Below are 18,662 nucleotides of genomic sequence, written 5' to 3'. Positions count from 1 at the left end.
TTGCATCGGTGATGAGCGGCTCTCTCGTGAAGAGCGCACCTTTACATACTGCCGCCCGACTGTCATGAACGACCATTTCGATGACCAACATCTGGTCAGACGCGAGCAAGCTGAGCGGAGTGGTGAGAAGATATGTTGCGAGCATCCCAAGTGTCGAGATCTCAAATTCCAACATCTCAACCACTTCCGGCACCACGTTCAGGAAGTCCATGGTGTTATGCTACGGACGTCAGAGCAAGTGAAGCAGAGGCGACAGCGCAAGGTAAGGCGCCGCCAGATGGCCAGGGGAAAGCGCCCACAGTAGGATAGAACCTAGAGATAGAACGGCCAGAGCCAAAGTCTCTTCCTCCATGCCATAGATTCAGTAGAAGCAGCCTGTGCCGGAATAGAATGCATCAAGGAAAGGAGTCAAGGTGTTTTCCATGAGTTTGACCCAAGGTGACAATGGTCGGTATAGGAAGTGAAGTAGTTCACGACAGAGGCCATTGAATTCTGCCAGCCCGTTCTAAAATACCCATTCTCTCTTTGAGCCAACGCCCTGGACACTGGAACGAGAACCTGGATGTCCACGTCGATACTCTACTATCCCAAATCTCCCATGCGCCTATCCCCGGCTTCACGAGGGTGTATCTCCCGCCATCTTTTTTCCAGTAACTCTTCTTGGTAGGCCGGTACCATAAACAATCGCAGCAGAGCGCTGATATTCGCTGCGGCCGCCCGCGCGCATCTAAAGGGGCCAGCCTTCTCAGCAACGAGAGCATTCGATGGCAGAGCGGCGGGGGTAGATATCTGTGCTTCGCCACGGAGGGAATCTTCACGACTAGGAATGAAGAAATCTGGAGGAGACGTCTGCAGGTGAGTGCTAAGCAGAGTTGGTCTATGGGATCGGTGACGTTGGAGAAGAGGTTGAGGGGCGACTCGGATGGAAGACGGACGAGAGGCGGTGATTCGGGGTACTGCGATTAAAAGCTGTTCATCTATTCATTAGATAAGTCGATCTGAGTATGGGAAGCGTGTGCTTACCTCTTGTGGAATGATGAAGTGGACCGGGTCATGCGACGTCATCACTGGCTCTGAGATCGCGGTCGGCACGTTGCGCAGTCAGTCCCTGATGAGTCTGCACTCCAGACCATGGTCCTCAGCGTGAAAATGACGGCGACGGTCTTTACGGAAGAAAGAATCGTCACCGACGCGATTGACTTGCGTGGCTTTGTATGGAGCTGCGTAGTTATTACATACCTCGCATCGGCGCATTGGCGTTCTCCCTATCCAGTGGCCATGGTCGTACCGAGAGCACCCGCCCCCAGGAATGGGTGCTAAAACCACGCAATAAATTTATTGCAAGGCACCCACGCGAAGGCGAAATTGATGGAATTGAATTGATCGCCAGCCTGACACGAACAGACCGACGGCTGACAACCAATTCAAAACGTTTCGTGGTTGTGGGAAACAGAGCAAGTTAATGCTAAGATTAGGAAAAACGTTCAAGCGTATTAGACCCGTTCCGAGCTGCCGCCACGATAATTGCTTCGGTGATCTTGATGTCGTCGCCGCGCCTATCGAGCAGCAGCTCGAGCGTATCAGACCCGTTCCAAGCTGCCGCCACGATAATTGCTTCGCTGATCTTGATGTCGCCGCCGCGCCTATCGAGTAGCAGCTGAAGTGTGCCAGACCCCTTCCGAGCCGCCGCCACGATAATTGCTTCAGTGATCTTGATGTCGTCGCCGCGCCTATCGAGCAGCAGCTGAAGCCTATCAACCCCCTCCCGAACCGCCGCCACGACAATTGCTTCAGTGATCTCGATGTCGTCTCGGCCTCGTTCCACCACTAACTCTATAAGGTTAATGCCACTTTCATGCGCAGTCTCGATAATCCCCTCGGTGATCTTGACTTCCTCTCCTCGTCTATCGATCAGCAGCTCGAGCTTATCACACCCATTCTGAGCTGCCGCCACGACAATTGCTTCAGTGATCTTAATGTCGTCTCGGCCTCGTTCCACCACTAACTCCACAAGGTTGACGCCGCTCCGATTCGCAGTGTCGATAATCTCCTTAGTGATCTTTACTTCCTTTCCTCGTCTATCGAGCAGCAGCCGAAGCGTATCAACCCCGCTCCAAACCGCATCATTGACAATTGCTTCGGTGATCCTTACTTCGCTCCCGCGCCTATCGAGCAGCAGCCGAAGCGTGCTAGACCCATTCCGAGCTGCCGCCATAACAATTGCTTCGGTGATCTCGATATCATCGCCGCGCCTATCGAGCAGCAGCTCGAGCGTATCAGACCCCTTCCGAGTCGCTGCCACGATAATTGCTTCAGTGATCTTAATATCGCCGCCGCGCCTATCGAGCAGCAGCTGAAGCGTGCTAGACCCCTTCTGAGCCGCCGCCATGATAATTGCCTCAGTGATCTCGATATCGTCTCGGCCTCGTTCCACCACCAACTCCACAAGGTTGATGCCACTTTCATGCGCAGTCTTAATAATCCCCTCGGTGATCTTAACTTCCTTTCCTCGTCTATCGAGCAGCAGCCGAAGCGTGTTAACTCCCTTCCCAGCTGCCGCCACGATAATTGCTTCGCTGATCTCGATGTCGTCGCCGCGCCTGTCGAGCAGGAGCCCGAGCCAGTCAGAGCCCTTTCGAACCGCCTCAATGATGAGTGGTTCGGTGATCTCGAGGTCGTCTCGGTTCTGTTCCACCACCGACGCCACAAGGTCGATGCTGTTCTCATGCGAAGCCTCAATGATATCCCGAGTAATTTTCACCTTCTTTCTTCTTTCCATGAAGGATTTCACGGTGACTGTTCTTGGCGAGTTAGTTATATCAAGAACGGGGCCTATAGCAACGTGTTCCAAGGCGGCTTCGTTCATCAAGTAGTCCATCAACGCTGGACTCACGCAGCGGGTGTAAGTAGCGGCAGCTTCTGATAGCCAAACTGTCGTGTTTTGCCGTTGAAGAAACTCTTTAATGCCTTCGATCCGTGTTCCACTCAGTATCATTCGTTCCAAAGCTATACAGGAAAGATTGGGAATTTTTCTTTGCAGGTGTGCAATGTCTCGAACAATGAAGCCATTGTCGGATTGGTCGTCGTTGAATAGGTAAGTTAAAACCTCTCTCACGACGGCCTCTTCGTTTTTTGTGTAATCCGCCGTGATCTTTTCCCTAATCTTCCCGTCTGAGGCTAGGTTCAAGAGCGCATAGAGCCTGTCTCGAGGGTCGCTAGCTTGTCTTCCTCTGAATCTCCACAACAAAGTACAGATATTTTGTTTTTGTGACCACCAAGAAGATCTTCTCGATGGTCCAGGCATAATGTCGATGATCGCTTGACATTGCGCATCTGGCACCACCCCCAAAAGTCTGGGTGCTAGAGCAAAGGTCCCTGCGTTGATCCACCCTTGGGTGCATCCAATCCTGGCCCTCTTGGCTTTGGCTACCTCTTGCAAGATCCACACTCGATCGAACCAGGGCTGGCTCATCAACAACTTGAGTCTAGATTGTTGACTGATGCCATCGCTGTTATGTCCTCCGGGAAGGTACGTTTGCCATCGAGGGTCGTCATATTCCCAATTGCTCCATGCGACCCTGGGAACGCTCTTCTCAAACTGATTGAGTGCCGATATGAGATGACTCAGCTCATACTTGACGTATCCAAGCCAGATGAGAACCCGATTAGCGCGACTGTAAATGCGACCCATGCATCCAACCTGATGTCCACGTTCTCGTATATTGCTCTGATCAATGCAAATGGCATCAATCCAAAGTATCCGATCCTCATTCTTGTACCTTAAATGTTGAAGCGCTTCGGATAGATTCTCAGTGATGAAAAGAACCTGCTCATTCGCTATGACTGTGTCGGTCAAGCGATTATTTCCCCAGCAATATGAGAGGGCTTCGTATTCGATGAGACTATCTTCGTCTAAGTATGCTTGGAAGACGTGACACTTGATTGGACCATCTCCTGCTTCGAGCCTCAGCAAGCGAAAGCCTGGCCGATCCAGGTCGAAAGTTTCGTACTCAAAGTAGCTCGCGATCTTAACTTCAGCAGCCAGTTTTGTAGGGTCAATGAGATGTACCAAGCAGGTAACATATGAGGCGACAATTTTGCAACCCTCATGTGAGGGTAGCTCTTGTTCATCGCCGCAACAACTTGCGATACCAGAAACGACGAGGAACGGGCGAGACTTTATATTCGCTGCAGCAGTATCGAAGCAGAGGATGCCGTCGCCAGCTGCAATACTATCGATGAGTGCTGGATCTTTCAACCTTTTTTCTGAAGACGCAATCATACCGCCGAAAGCCTTGGGTTGGCGTTGAGAAGGGAACTCAGGGAACTCTCTCTGAAACTGATAGTTCAAAGCGGGATTCCCGATAGTGTCCTGGGTTTTGTCGATTGCTTTAGGAGCCGACGACCGGATGTCGTACAGGTCTTCGTTTCCACATTCAGTGGGACATGGAATCCTGGTCGGCCCATCTTGTTGAAGGCGTCGTAGCCAGTCCTTGCGACCATTGTGGCTCCTGAGTTCATTGATAGCCGCCAAAACAGCCTCAGGAAGACGCCGCGATTGCCCGGTCATGAAGAGGCGCTTTTTTTTGGTCGTCTCCTCATCATCGAAAAATACGACACCGGCTTTCATGCCTGATCCAAGTCCAACGACGACATCACCAACTCGGACATTCCCATTTCGCGGCACGGTGGCATCGGCGCTGACCAAGAAGCCTGCTCGTATGCAAGGAAATTCCTGCAGTAGACTATCGATAATGTCTCCGGTAGTGTTTTGTGAAGTCATGTTGTGAGCTATGCTCGCTGCTACAACATTGTGAAGTCCGACCTGGCCAAGTGTGTAGAAAATGTTTGAAGACGCAGAGGTGTAACGATGAAAAATTTCGTCGAAAAAGTGAGTGACTATCATATGATGATCAATTGAGGATAGAATCCAGGCAATGTGATACCGCTGATCGCGGTTCAACTCCATCGTGCAGCGATATTGCAGACTCAGTTCTTCGGTGATCCTAGAAAATGATGGGGAACTCATTCGCGCAAAAGCATGCTTGGTGTTTGGAAATGGTGGTTTTTAAAATGCCGTGAACGGTAAAGCGACAGTAGTAGGAAACTGCCTTGCCGTTAGGCAGAAGTGCAAATTGGGCAGGTATGCATGGCAGCATCAGGGCGTTGGCTGATAACATGCAGTCTGCATAGCCACAAGAATGGAACTGTATAAAGCCGGGGAAGTAGGTAGCTCCACACCTCGCTATTTTAGGGCAATGAGAACGGACGCGAGACAGAATGTGCCTCTGTTGCCTTGTAGGCTTGGGCGGGAGGAGGAGTGTGCATTTTGACAGATTAAGCTTAAAAAAGAAAGAGAGGGAAAAAAGGTTACCGGTTGGCTCATGTGGGCCAAGGCCCAGGCGAGCCAACCTAGCAAGCTAGGTTGGCCACAAAATTGTGATACAGCCACAAAATTATGATACAGGACCCACAGGCCAAATTAGGTATAAAAACGGGAAAAACAGCAAAAACTAAGGCTTTTTAAACCTTAATAATAAGCTAATTAAAAGGTAAAAACTATTATATAAAATATTGTATATGTAGCTTTTTAAATAGAGTTTTTAAAAATAAGGTTTTTACTTTAATATCTTTTTAAGAATTCTTAATATATTTTTAAACTTAATATAAGATTTTATTTTTTTAATATATTTTTTCTTAAAAATAATTAATATAAATATTATTTATAAAATAGCTAATAAAGCTATATTAATAAAGGGACCTTTAAAATATAATTTATAAAATATATTATTATATTATAAATTTAATTTATTTTTATAATATTTTCTTAATTTTAATATTAAGTATTTTATATATTTATATTAAAAGTCTCTTTTTATTTATATATAATTTAATAAATAAAATATCTAAAATTATAAAAAAAGCTTATTATTATATAGTACTAAGTAAAGTACTTAATAGAAATTTTTTAAATAAAAATTAAGCTTTTTATATTTAATTAAAAATATTAATAATAAAAATATTTATAGATTATACTTTTAAATCTATATAATAGCTTATATAATAAGAATAATATAAAATTAAATAATATATATATACTTATAACTATAATCTAATTATTAAAAATATTTTATAATTTTATTTTTATTTTTTATAATTTTTAAAAAATATAATAAATATGTATCTTAATTAAAAACTATTTTAAAAATAATTTATAAAATAATTAATATAGCTTTTTTTATAAAAGATCTTTATTAAGTAGCTTATATTTTAAAATTACTAATTATATTTTTTTATATTTCTATTAATTTTATTTTATATAGAAAATCTTTATTATATACCTTTTTTAATAAAATCTCACTTTTCACATATAAATTTGTATATGTGGGGCCTGTATCACAATTCTGTGGCTATATCACAATTTTGTGGCCAACCTAGCTTGCTAGGTTGGCTCGCCTGGGGCGATAGCCCCACATGAGCCAACGGGTAGTATTTACCTCCGTTCGTGTAATCCAAGTTTGCACCTTAAGCTAGCCGCAACAGGCACATATCCCCATCTCTAGGCTGACCGACATGCGCATCTATCCTTTTGAGCCAGAATACAGTCTCCGCAGGTCTTAGTGGGTAGCCTGTTCTGCACTTGGACCAGCTCTGACGTGCAGCCATCGACAGAGTCCACCAATTTTCGCGACGTTGCAAGCGATTGATTATTCGGGTCATTGAGAAGACGCCGAGCTCCTTGGAGGCATTCGCCTAGGCTGCCCAGCTGACTCTGGAGGCGTGTGATATCGGCCCTAGCGTTTCCGACGGCGGTGGAGTAGTCGGAATAGAGCTTCGCGACCTTCACGGATAGGTCGATGATAGCGATGACGCTTGCGGCGAGGTCTACCGCCTCGGCCATGGTAAGCGATGATATTCTGACGGTAGAGAAGTGCTTTTTGAAGGAGTCGAGCTTTTGAATTAATAGCCCGGGGCGAAAGTGTTAAGGAGGGAGGGGACCTGTCGACAGGTACCATAGCAGATGCCTAACGAGGCTATGGCGGGGTAGAGTCACGCCTGGATTCCTGCCAAGGAGGTAAATGCGCTTTGTGCATTTCGTAATGATCGGTCCGTCATAGCACCTCACTGTACCCGGGAGATAGGTAATAGCTATTAGTAACGAAGGACGAGTATAAGATTAATCTCCACGAGGGCGCTTCGCTTGCTCCTATCTATGTTCGTGGTCAAAGCCCCTTAGCGCTACTAAGGCCTATCCCCAGATTAGTAGGCAAGGAATAGGCTGTTAGCCCTAGCGGACCCTAGCGACTAATTGACCACGAAATCGATAATAGGTGTATCAGCAGGATTAATTGTCTCTTATATTAAGGACTCTTAATACTAGGAGAGCTTAAATAAATGAGACGTATGAGTAAACTATGAAGCGAGGCCGCGATTATCCCCGATGAATGATAACTTGCATAATATAAGACCGGATTCCTAATCCTCGCCTACCCCCTTAATTAAGCTACCCTATTGCCTACCGATATTAGGACCTCCTTATGGACGAGGGTAGTTGCTACTAAGATATTATGCGCAGGATAGGACTATCGGCTTAAGTGGGTATGGTCTGAGTATTAAATATGTTAGCTAGTCGAGTAGTGCTTAAGGGCTGAAGGCACGGAGATAGGAAGGGTCATGAATAGAGCTACTTAGATCTAGGCTTCTTATAGATAATTTAGTTACTTAGGACTAATATATATAGATCTTAGTAATATATCTCGTCTCACTTAGTTAGATATTTCTTAGACTAGGTTTTATTGATAATTTTGATTTATCGCTTTTCTAATACCTAATTTAGGTCCCTGAGGTCGGGCAAGGCCTTAATGAGGTTATTAACCTCTAGCTCCTAAATTAGACCACTAAGTCTAATTTTAGGTTGCTTTCTATTTTTAAAGATATATTTTAATTAGGCTTATTAACTAAGCCACTATGAGGCGAAGGACTAGAAAGTGGTCCTAATAGTTATATCATGGCTAAATACTAGGCTAGCACGTAATAATATCGCTGTAGAAGTGAGCAGGACCTCTATGTCACGACCTATGCGGTAATTACTAGAAAAGATAGGTAGTAGTATATAGCAGAATAATCTCATCACGGAGTAATATACCTCTGATAGAGCGATAGGAGCGATAAGAGCAATGCGACTTATACGCGATGCTCTTAACGCTCCTAATGCTTCTTAGATAGACTACTAGTATATAAGGCCCTGCAACGCCTTAGATAAAACTACTATACTCCTTAGCTTTTAATATAACTTAATTACTTAAGAATACTTCTTAATATTATTAGATATAATTCGCTACCTTATACTTAGTATGCTATACCTTATTATAACTACTAATATAAACTAAATTAGGTTATGGTTTACTACGTTGGGAACTTTAACCGTTATACTATATAGGGTCTGCTAATGCCTTTTTAGAATGAGCTAAGAACTTAAGAAGTCTATTTACTAAAATGTTTAGAAAAATAATTAAGTACTTAATATTAATTTACTAATTATTCTTAATATTCTTCTTAAATATAATATTATAATTTTCTTAGAGTATTTTATGCTTACTATTACTACTATTAAGATAGTCTAAGTAATAACCTTAAAGATATCTTTAATTTATTTATTAATTATATTTATTTGCCTTATTTTAGTTTATTTTCTATCTAATAGGATAATTCCTATGTGCTTACCTTCCTTTACTTGTTTGGAGTCCCTTTCCTATATAATTGCAACTATAGGGATTCTATATAGGCATAAGAAGGATCTGCTGATATGCTAGGCCGCCTTATCTAGGATCTATAGGTCTAAGGCGCTAATAAGCTAGCTTACTTTATATAACTAAGCGTTGCCTAGTAGCCATGTATTAATAATAAAGAGAATCTAGTTATCCTCCTAAGTATCTCATAGGGTTTTACGCTAAGGCTCTTTTAGGGCCTAGTTCTCGGTATATTCTCGATCAGAGAATAGGCTAATCAATAGCGAAGTCTCTCGAGAATTCTAAGTGAATTGATTTATTATCGCCTGCCCTAAACTAACCTCGTTATTATAAATCTTAGCTATATTGGTGGTAGCGAGGCCTTTATGCGGGGAAAAGGTTATTTAGCTTCTTATATAGTAAATGCGATAGAGCTCTATAGGTAAGAGATTATTTTAGAAATAATAGATATTTATTTTTATTAATTATTAAGTATAGCACTATTAAATTTAGACTAAGAGGAGCTATTGTTTTTGTTAGTGTTATAGGTGAGGGCGTGGGATATGAGAAGGTGATATAATTAGTTGACTGCGGGGTAATTAGATGACTAAGGCAAATGGTTATAAATCTTGCTGATGTCTGAAATGATAGCTTTACTCCTTTTTCTTATTGAACCTAGTAGATCTTATGAGGTATATCTGTCTTTAAGAGTAGGAATTGAACCTAGAGGTAAATCTGAGGAGACCTATGCTTTCATTATCCGAAATGGGATTAAATGAGGGCTAAAAGCTATATAATGCACTTATGGGAAGCATAGTCTTAGTTGGGATTTATTATCTTTCTTAAGCGAATTTTATTAATAAAATATCTGAGATAATAATTATTTAATGATTTTAGCTAGCCGCTAGATTAGCTGCCTAGTTTAGTCTAATAATAGCTTTATGATTTGATAATAGCTATATCTTACCGTAATCTAATTAGCTACCTATAGGATAATAGGCCTAGCAATGGCCTTATTACCTAGTAAGTAAACCTTATTTATTATCCTCTGGTTACTTATAGCCTGGGGTAAGGCTAACTTTAGAGGTCTCTGTGTAAGCTATGAGTAGCCCTTGTTTAGGTCATTAAGTCATTAACCCCCTACTAGTAGCCCAGGCCACTGGATGATCCCATTATAGGCTACTAGGTAGCTGCAAGTAGGCTACCGGGCTTACCACCTAGTAAGCAAGCCTTACCTGTCATCCTCTGGCTACTTGTAGCCTGGGGTAAGGCTGACGCCTGAGGTCTCCATGCAAGCTACGAGTAGCCCATAGTCAGATCATTAAATTATCAACTCCCCTATTAGTACAGTGCCGGCCACCTCCAGAGGCCGCCCAGCTTTCTGCGTAAAGTCTTTGAGCACGGACCTTGTCGTGGCTAATGTGGCTTTTGACAGTGCAGAGCGTCACATGTCGGAACTGTGATCATCAACCCCACCTCCTCAAAATGACTGTCGCTGTCACGTGCTGTCATCGGCTGCTTGTGGACGTGGAAAAGCACCGACGGCTGTCATCTTCCCTCCAACACCAGGCACCCAGAATAAGCCCCGACTTCTGAAACGCTGTAAGCGATAATTTTGCAGTATAACAAACACAGGAACAGGCCGCCACAAACACCTGATATATTTTTTCTGAAGTAGTCTATCGTGCCCAAGAGAATTGTGTCGACAGGGGCAATTCACTCTATCATTAGAGTGGGGCACCCAGGTCTCGCCACAACCCCAGTCTCGACATCCCCAAATCCCTCACCCGCGATCAACACCACAACATTCAATCGACGATTTCTCAACGAAATGACAATCAATTTAAATAGTTAAAGCTGAATATTAATATACATAGATTCCTTTTCCATTCGTGTAATTTCCATCGCCTTATCATAAAGATTGGGGCCGTGAGCTTCCTCGTAACGTGAAGCTGCTTATATTGCTTCAAAATGCGCAACTGCAATTTCTGGGATGCGTGCGAAGGTCTTATTAGGGTCGTAGTCGACAGCCTTGCGCCCGGTCGTCTCCTTTGACTTTAACTTCTCCTCGAGGAATGTCATACGGAGCTGTAAGGCTGCAATCATGGTGTTCTTCCTATCGAATTCCCTCGCGTGTGAATTCATGATATCCCGTAGGTCCCGCGGGAAGGTATCACGACTCTGATCGAGGCGTTGAGCTTGCTCTTTCACGTCTTTTCCGCTCTTTGGCGTACGCCAAAGCTCGGTATCACTAACTTTCCTCTTCTTTGGTGTATGCGGCGGCGCCAATGAAGATGGTGGCTCCTCGGCGTCAACAGCTCGGTCCAGAAGCCTCTTCTTATTAAGAGGGAATATTCCTGCGGCCCGGAACCCTGATCGTATATTCCGGCTTGTAAAAGCTTGGTCTGACGCCTGTTTACAAGCTTCAATAAACCGCTGCTTCTGTATTGGGGCCGTGGTGTTGAATGACGCGAAGTCCCTAGTTGCGCGACGAAAATAGGACTTGACAGGCGAGAATAAACCCACATCCAGCGGCTGGGAGATATGTGACGAGTGCGCCGGTAGGTATATGAGTTGAACCTTATTCACCCATGCCATATACATGATTTCAATCGTAATGTGCGTACGGTGGCCGTCTAAGATGAGCATACGCCAAGCCGTCGTGTCCTTCGGTTGGGTCTCCTGGAGGAAGATTTCGGTAAACCACTTCCTGAAGATGACAATGTTCGACCAACCCGTAGGAGAACAGTCAAAGAACCAATTTGGCGTGTTTTCCCCTGGAAACCACTGTCCTTGGAGGTTCGTGCCGGTCAGAATAAGGGCAGGGGTCAACCGTATGCCTGCTGCGCTGATACACTCGAGAATCGTGGCCCAGGTGCGAGAATCATTATCCGTGACAATAGAGTATCTCGTGAGAGTAGATCCACACACTCTGCCGGCCCGGGTCTCCCCTTCTGCAAGCCCGTGTTCGTTAACATTGTAGATATTATCATTCTGAATCCCCAGAGACTGAACAGCATAGGAAACTCGGTCTATGTGTTCTTCGAGCTTTTCTTTCGTCGTGGAATATGTACGGCAGGCCTTAATCGATCGTGATACCTTCATCTTGACGTCCTCGTGGCGGTCTAGGAACCGGTCCACCCAGTTATGTCCAATAGGTTCTTCATCCCCGGCCACACTTACAGCTAACTGTGCGAATCCTTGGATGTGTGCTTTCGAGGGAGCCCGGCCAGTTGCTTCTTCTTGTAAAATCCATCGCACTAGGTCTTCTTCTTGCTCTTCTGACAGTCTTTGGAACGGTTCCATCGCCTTGTGGATATTCGTACATCCTTGAAGCCGACTGCGTAAGGTTGAACGCGGGATGCCGTGGGCTGCAGCTGACGAGTCAACTGTGTCCCATTCAGTCTGCGCAATCGCGCTTTCAATTAGATATTCACGATCTTTATCGATTCGAGAAGACATAATGAAGATTTCATTTAATTTGCTTAAGAATTGATAATATTGTGGTTGATTTCCTTATTCCTTTCTTTGGTGAGGGGTAACATAATACCAATTATCACGATGACGAAAAGGGGGTTGTGGCGAGACCTGGGTGCCCCACTCTACATTTTGGCTATTTCCGTAATAGAAAACCCCAAGAGAATAACCTTTCCTGTCCGACAGTCTATAGCAACTGAGTTTCCTGAGACAGCTGCTGTTCCACTACGACATTCGGCAGGTAGCCAGAGCAAGTCCATTCCTGCCGTCGTCACCCAGGTCTCGTCTCGCAAGCCAAGTCCTGAGACTATTGAAGACTGCGATGGCATGGCAGGCTTTGAGGAAGACATCAGATCGCCAGTCAAAGAAAAGACACCAGCACCTATGACAAAGCCACTATTGTCGGATATAAAAAAAGTACACGCGTATTGAAGTCCAACGAAATGACCTCCTTACATACTCCGGTCTTTGCGTTCCAAATCCATACCGTCTTATCGTTCAAGGCCAATGCCACCAGCGTCGAGTCATACGAGAATACCACTGATAAGACATTAGAGCTATGGCCCTCTAGCACCTATTCGCACTTCCCCGTCTTTACATTCCAGATCCGTACGGTGCTATCGTCAGAGGCCAATACCACTATCATCGAGTCGTGCGAGAATACTACCGAGCGGACCATGGAGCTATAGCCCTCCATCGTCAATAAGCATACATCCCAGTCATCCTTGACCTACGGCCACAATGTCAACCATCCTGGGATATCATTTTCAAACGACTTTCTAATAATGCTCCTTTTTAGTGAAAAAACTAGAGCAGAAGAATAAATCTGCAACGGTGCGTCATTAATCATAGAGAAATTTAACTAGAGGAACCAAACTACATCAGCTAAAAAGTTCAAGAGGCTTAAATCTCCTCGGTTCTAATAAGAGTCAGCAGTGGTCAGACTTTATAGTATGCTAAACACTTACCTCTAGCTAATCTACTAATAACCTAAGTGAGTCAAGACCATCTCTAGCTCGGCCCATTAAGTTTAGCGCCTCGAGCTAATAAAAAAAGTATAGAATTAAGAAATCATAGACTTCATAGCTATCATTCAGCTCAAAATCAACCTTTATCTAATAATATACCTAGTAAAGACAAGCATATTAAAGCTATAGAGGTATATTTTTCTCGAGTTATAGAGCATCTACCATAGATTAACGTATACCTAGGAAAGATAATCTGCATATGTTCTCACGCAAAGCGCCACGCATAAGACGCAAACAATATATTGCTAGGTTCCAATAAGCGAGTTTCTCATCCACCCAAAACTCACTTATCTTCTTTTATACAAGACCGACAAGGTAGTCTCAAAATAATAGATGCAGCAACCGCACGGGCGATATACATATCGGCGGGATGCTTAAAACCGAATAAAGCGCATCTAGTCAATCATCCACTACCTCAAGAGAGACGCTAAGCAATTATAATAGGGCCATTACTAATAGAGTATCTACAAGGGTAATAATACTACCAACGATTCCTCTAAAGTCTTTAACGATCTACTCTCTATCGTCATCAGAGACATCAGTAATTTAGGATCGCAAGACTAATCCATAGGTTAAGTCAAGCTAAGACCTATGACTTCTGTTTCTTTAGTCTAGAACTTCGCGAAGTTGTTTCTAGGGGTTGCCGCGCTTGCGGTTACTAATAAACCGGCAAATAGTCGCCGCAAAAATAAAGAAAGGTACAGCCATCTACATAAGGTCTTGCAGCATTTATTGCCCTAGCCAGTCGAATGGTAGCTTCCGCTTATCCCCCACAGTCAAATTAAAGCTCTCTCGAATTTCTCGAAATTCATTAGCCAGAAAAGCAAATATATCGTGCTCCACAATATGTCGTGGTATCTCATATAGAATTAAGTCTTAGTAGGTGCCGTGGACTTCGCTAAACCCCAGACAAATAGGGAGTTCCGGTCTACTTGTCAAAAAAACTCGCAGGCGAGGCTAATAGAGTTTTATCTTTGACAATGTGACGATCGTGTGTATTCCCAAGGGATAAACCGGTCGTGCTGGGTTTATGTTGGCAGAAAGACTAGTCGCGCTGTGCTTGAACGAAGGGGGTTGTCACGTCTGGTAATGTGCCCAAGGTATTGAGTGTAACCAAGTTGTATTGATAGCTGAGGTAGCTACTACATAGGAAAGTGCAATGAGTGTGTTTTATATACTTGGGGATTTTGCCATAATCACTGGTTCCAAGAGGTTGATCAGAGTGATCGTGTAAGTGATCATAGGTGATCACGAAGTGATCACCGTGATCGTTCGGCTCCCAGGGGTAATCGCGCCCTGATTGGTAGGTAACAGTGGATCCCCCATTGGTCACGTGACGAGTGTTTCGTCAGGTCGTGACAGACAAGACGTTAATCAGCAACCTGATATCGGCATCTCGTTCGCACTCGTCCAGCGCATCAATAACAATGACGACCGATGAGGGGATTATCGGCGCCTTCCCTACTTCCAACAGTGGTCCCTAAACGAGCTTATTAAATTATTCTCTTATGGCTTTTCTAACAATCGCCGGATCGGCATCAAGGGCTTTCTTAATAACGGATGCCACTCCCGGAACATTCCGGGCCAATTGACAGGCCAGGGTTGACACAACCTTAGACAAGTTACCTCGGTCAGTCTCCCCCCTCCTAAAGAAGAAACTAGCACCGAGATCACCTTGCTTAGACCACGATCGAGCGATAGTGCGCGAGATAGTCGACTTTCCAGTTCCCGCCATGCCATTGAGCCAGAATATTATCTTCGAGCCGGGGTGGTCAATCCATATAAATATATCCTAGAGCAACTCGACTCGGGTATTTAGCAAGCATGTCGGGTTATGTTCTTCGGCATAGGAGTCAAATGATACTCCTTCTGCGATAGGCAAACGGTCGAGAGCGATATTATGGTCGACGTTCTAGAGGATTATGCTACATAGAATTAGCATCAGCTTAAGCATCGCCTTAGACTATATCACTCACGTCTAATCAACATTCAGTGCCAACAAAATGGTTTCTCTACAACGCGCAAGGTGTTATATAGTTCCCTCGACGTCTTTGCTTTCGAATGGCCATTTGAGTGCGCGTATACCAAAGCGGCTCATCGTCTTCCGGCCCGTGGAAGGTTCGAGCGCCTGCGCGAGTTTTTCCAGTATCAAAGAGCTATCTTTGATCGCGGAATCCAACTGTCAAAACGCTTCCAGCTCCTGTCCACGAGGCCTTTCGACGAGATCTCAGACCTGCTCTGCGGTAGTCTAAAAGGCCGCAACTTCTTTGCGAAGCCATTCGATATCGTCTTTGGCGTTCTTCACCTCCCGGGAATACTAGAGACAAAGGGAGAACACTTTGGCAGACAAATCAACCACAGCGATAACGCTAGATGCGACGCCGAGCGCTTCCGCCATCAGGTCCGGCTGCCGCAGTCGCTTCCAGGTGTTTTGACGACAAAAGTGGCCTAACCCTCGTGCGGGGTTAACGGGGTTAACGAGGCTCAGTCTTACCAACACACGCTCTTCACGTGACGCAAGCCATCATCAGCGGGCTGCAGTAGCCGCAGCAAGCAGTCACATAATAGTCAGATAAAAAGCCAGAATCCTCAATTCGAAGGATACAAAAGGTGGTAAAAGGAAAGAGTGCCGGTAGGAAATGCTCTATATGATTTTGAATGCTTTTAGATAAGACTAAAAGCAGATATGGGAATGAAGATAGACCACTTCAGGGACGAGAATATTAGGAGCAATGGAACCTCGTCCCGGCTCAACAAGCTAACTAGCCTAGAATGGAATAGTCCATTTTCTTTATTAATAGCTTATCGATACTACCCCTCACAATGAACGCGAGGCGAGACAGAGATAGGTGGGGCTGCCCTTTTTTTAGACTTTCTTTAACCTCTGCCTTCCTTTGACAAGCCCTTCAAAGGCTAAGTACCTATATAATTCACATAGAATGTTCTAGCTACCTATAAATATAAGGTAATGATATGTATCCTCAAGTGCTGCCATCTCATTCCTGTTCTATCGTTCCTATCTACTACTCGGCGTTCTGGATGCCCCAAAGTTATTACTATAGATAGCTAGCTATTAGACTTAACATAGTGGGATTAAGAAGATCTCGACTTTAGTACCCCTTATCTGTCAAGTAATAGCAGCTCGACTACTAGCCCCGCCCGCCTAACCCCGTCCCGGAGCTACCCTAGACCCGGATTGCCACTGCTTTAGTTAGCCGATTAGGATTCTAACGTCGTATACGATAAATTACCTCTTACCTATATTTACTACTTAATCGAGTAGAAGCTCTAGCTACGTAAGGGAAGTCTCATTAAACTCATAAATGACACAGAATGAGACCTTATCTTAGCGCCCGGCGCGTTTTAGGATAGGACTCTCGAGTCCAAGATAGAGGAGCTTTTAAGGAAGAAAACCCCGCGAGGTAAATGCTACTTACTAGAGGAAATGAATATCATCGTGTCCGTCACTGACCGCAGCGAACGGGATCTCACGAAGCGATTCAACGAGTTCAATATTGACTGGCGACTAGTAGAAGGCCAACTAAGCGATTAGAGCCATCTGTTTCAGATGGGTAAAAAGCTGAGGATTGACATGTCCTTCATTTATAAAGAAGAGGCCCAGCAAGGCTCCGCGACGGTGCTACAGGGTAACCGAGGCAGCGCAACAGCCCGACAGCTGGCTGAACGGGATCAGCTGCTGGAGACGCAAGAGATAGAGGGCCGGCCTCGCGTCTGGAATGATGCAAAGAACGGAATGAACCTGAAGCGTAGAATGATGTCTGTTACAGCTCCTCAATCTGGCATTGACGACGATGCAAGCATTGTGATGATCAGCCAAGGTCGGCGGGAGAACTCCATTCCAGTGCTGGACGATGAGGCGGCAGGACAGAGAGGGGAGAGGTAGTGGGCTTGGAGACAGCGCTGCTTGAAGAAAGGGTGAGACGGTAGATACGAATGGGCGGAGCATGGGAAGAAGCAGAGGTCAAAGATACATGTTCACAGGGTTGGAGGAGGTCGATGTCTTATATACAGAGAATCACGTGATGGGCGGTCGGGTTGGTGTGCGGCGAGGGCGCTTTGCCCGTTTGGGCGGTGCCGCTAAACCAGAGGCAGCAGCAGCGCATCTGCGATTACTTAATTTAAATATAAAAATTTTAATATTTTTTAAAAAAGTTTATTTTTTAAATAAAATTAACCTTAAAAAATATTAAATAATAAATATTTTAATATTTCTTTTAAAAACACTCTTAAATTACTTAGGGCCTAACTCTAATATCCCCCCTCTTATAAGCTATAAGAACATTCAGGTTACGCTGGCTATCGCCGTCGGGTTAGGAAATCCTCGGATAGTCACGTGGGCATTAGGCCATGTAAAACGCTTCTTAGCGAAGCATCGCAAAAGCTTCGCTAAGTTAAAGTCTAATAAACGGATATAACCTATCTTATATCTCTAATATCACCCTAATCGTGCTAATCAGGCTTATACCCTTATAATTCTTTAACTTTTACCCTTATGGAAGATTAGCGCATTATTAAGATAAATAGGTTACGCGGGAATACCCCTACTAATTAGTAGCCGATGGCTTAGCGCTATGTCGATGAAAGTAACCTAATAGAGTTATAATAAAAGAGAAAAATAATAATACTACTTACTAGCTTAACTATAGGATTAGGGATCCTAGGTCATATAGATATAGAGGACCTTAAATAGCTAATCCAAGAGAATAGGAGATAATAAGAGACTCTTTTCTAGAGACTCTCCTGATATCTCCGCGTAAGTATAAAGACTACTCCCTAATATAATCTAAGGATATTACTTACTTACTTAGTAAGGAATAATAATAGCAAAGAGGCTATACCCTAGGTGTAATACTATACTAGAGAATACCCTCGCCGAGGCAATGGCGAAGGAGAGTAAGCTTATTATTAATATCCTCCTTAGGTTCCTTATCCTTAGGAAGGTCAAGGAGATTATAAAGGTAAGAGTAATAACGCTATTAATAAGATAAATAAGAATAATAATAAGCAATCTTAGATTACCTACTACGGTAAAACTAGATGCTAATATAACTTATTAAGTAATTAGCGCTTACTTCTTATAAGGATTATAAGAAACTACTATAATATAACTATAAGCACCTAACTAAGTATACTAATATAGTTAAGACTAATAATTAAATTAAAGCTATTAAAGCTAGTAATTAACTAAGGCCTAGTATTATAGCTAAATAATAGATTAAATAGTCTATAACTAAGCTTAGTTATGCGTTCTAGACTAAATAAAGAATATATGCCGCTAGCTTACTAATAGACCTTCCCTCTTAGAAAGAATACCTTATATTTATATAAAGATAATATATTAACCTAGAATTATAAGAATAATAGGCAAGGGACTAGCTTATAGTTATTATATAAGGGAAAAAAGAAA

The 18,662-nt window shown here is 43.7% G+C and overlaps 3 protein-coding genes across 3 annotated transcripts; 1 reads left to right on the top strand and 2 right to left on the bottom strand.

The window, feature by feature from the left end:
* Positions 1–1,471: 1,471 nt before the first annotated feature.
* Positions 1,472–4,783, bottom strand: MRS44_008417 (uncharacterized protein; the record flags this gene model as incomplete). The annotated part of the gene is made up of 1 exon (XM_046269038.2): positions 1,472–4,783. One exon carries the CDS (start codon positions 4,781–4,783, stop codon positions 1,472–1,474), a length of 3,312 nt encoding a protein of 1,103 aa, XP_046133551.2.
* A 5,902-nt stretch (positions 4,784–10,685) lies between these two features.
* MRS44_008416 (uncharacterized protein) lies at positions 10,686–12,191 on the bottom strand (the record flags this gene model as incomplete). The annotated part of the gene is made up of 1 exon (XM_065620905.1): positions 10,686–12,191. The coding sequence occupies one exon, from the start codon at positions 12,189–12,191 to the stop codon at positions 10,686–10,688; it is 1,506 nt and encodes a 501-aa protein (XP_065476977.1).
* Positions 12,192–12,290: 99 nt separating this feature from the next.
* On the top strand, positions 12,291–12,895 carry MRS44_008415 (uncharacterized protein; the record flags this gene model as incomplete). The annotated part of the gene is made up of 2 exons (XM_065620904.1): positions 12,291–12,623; positions 12,710–12,895. The coding sequence occupies 2 exons, from the start codon at positions 12,291–12,293 to the stop codon at positions 12,893–12,895; spliced, it is 519 nt and encodes a 172-aa protein (XP_065476976.1).
* Between the last annotated feature and the right edge of the window lie 5,767 nt (positions 12,896–18,662).

Source organism: Fusarium solani (assembly GCF_023522795.1).
Source record: "Fusarium solani strain SB1 chromosome Unknown bctg00000004, whole genome shotgun sequence".
In the NCBI taxonomy this organism is placed as follows: domain Eukaryota; kingdom Fungi; phylum Ascomycota; class Sordariomycetes; order Hypocreales; family Nectriaceae; genus Fusarium; species Fusarium solani.
The sequence above is the reverse complement of the archived record's forward strand: the minus strand, read 5'-3'. Positions and strand labels throughout refer to the sequence as shown.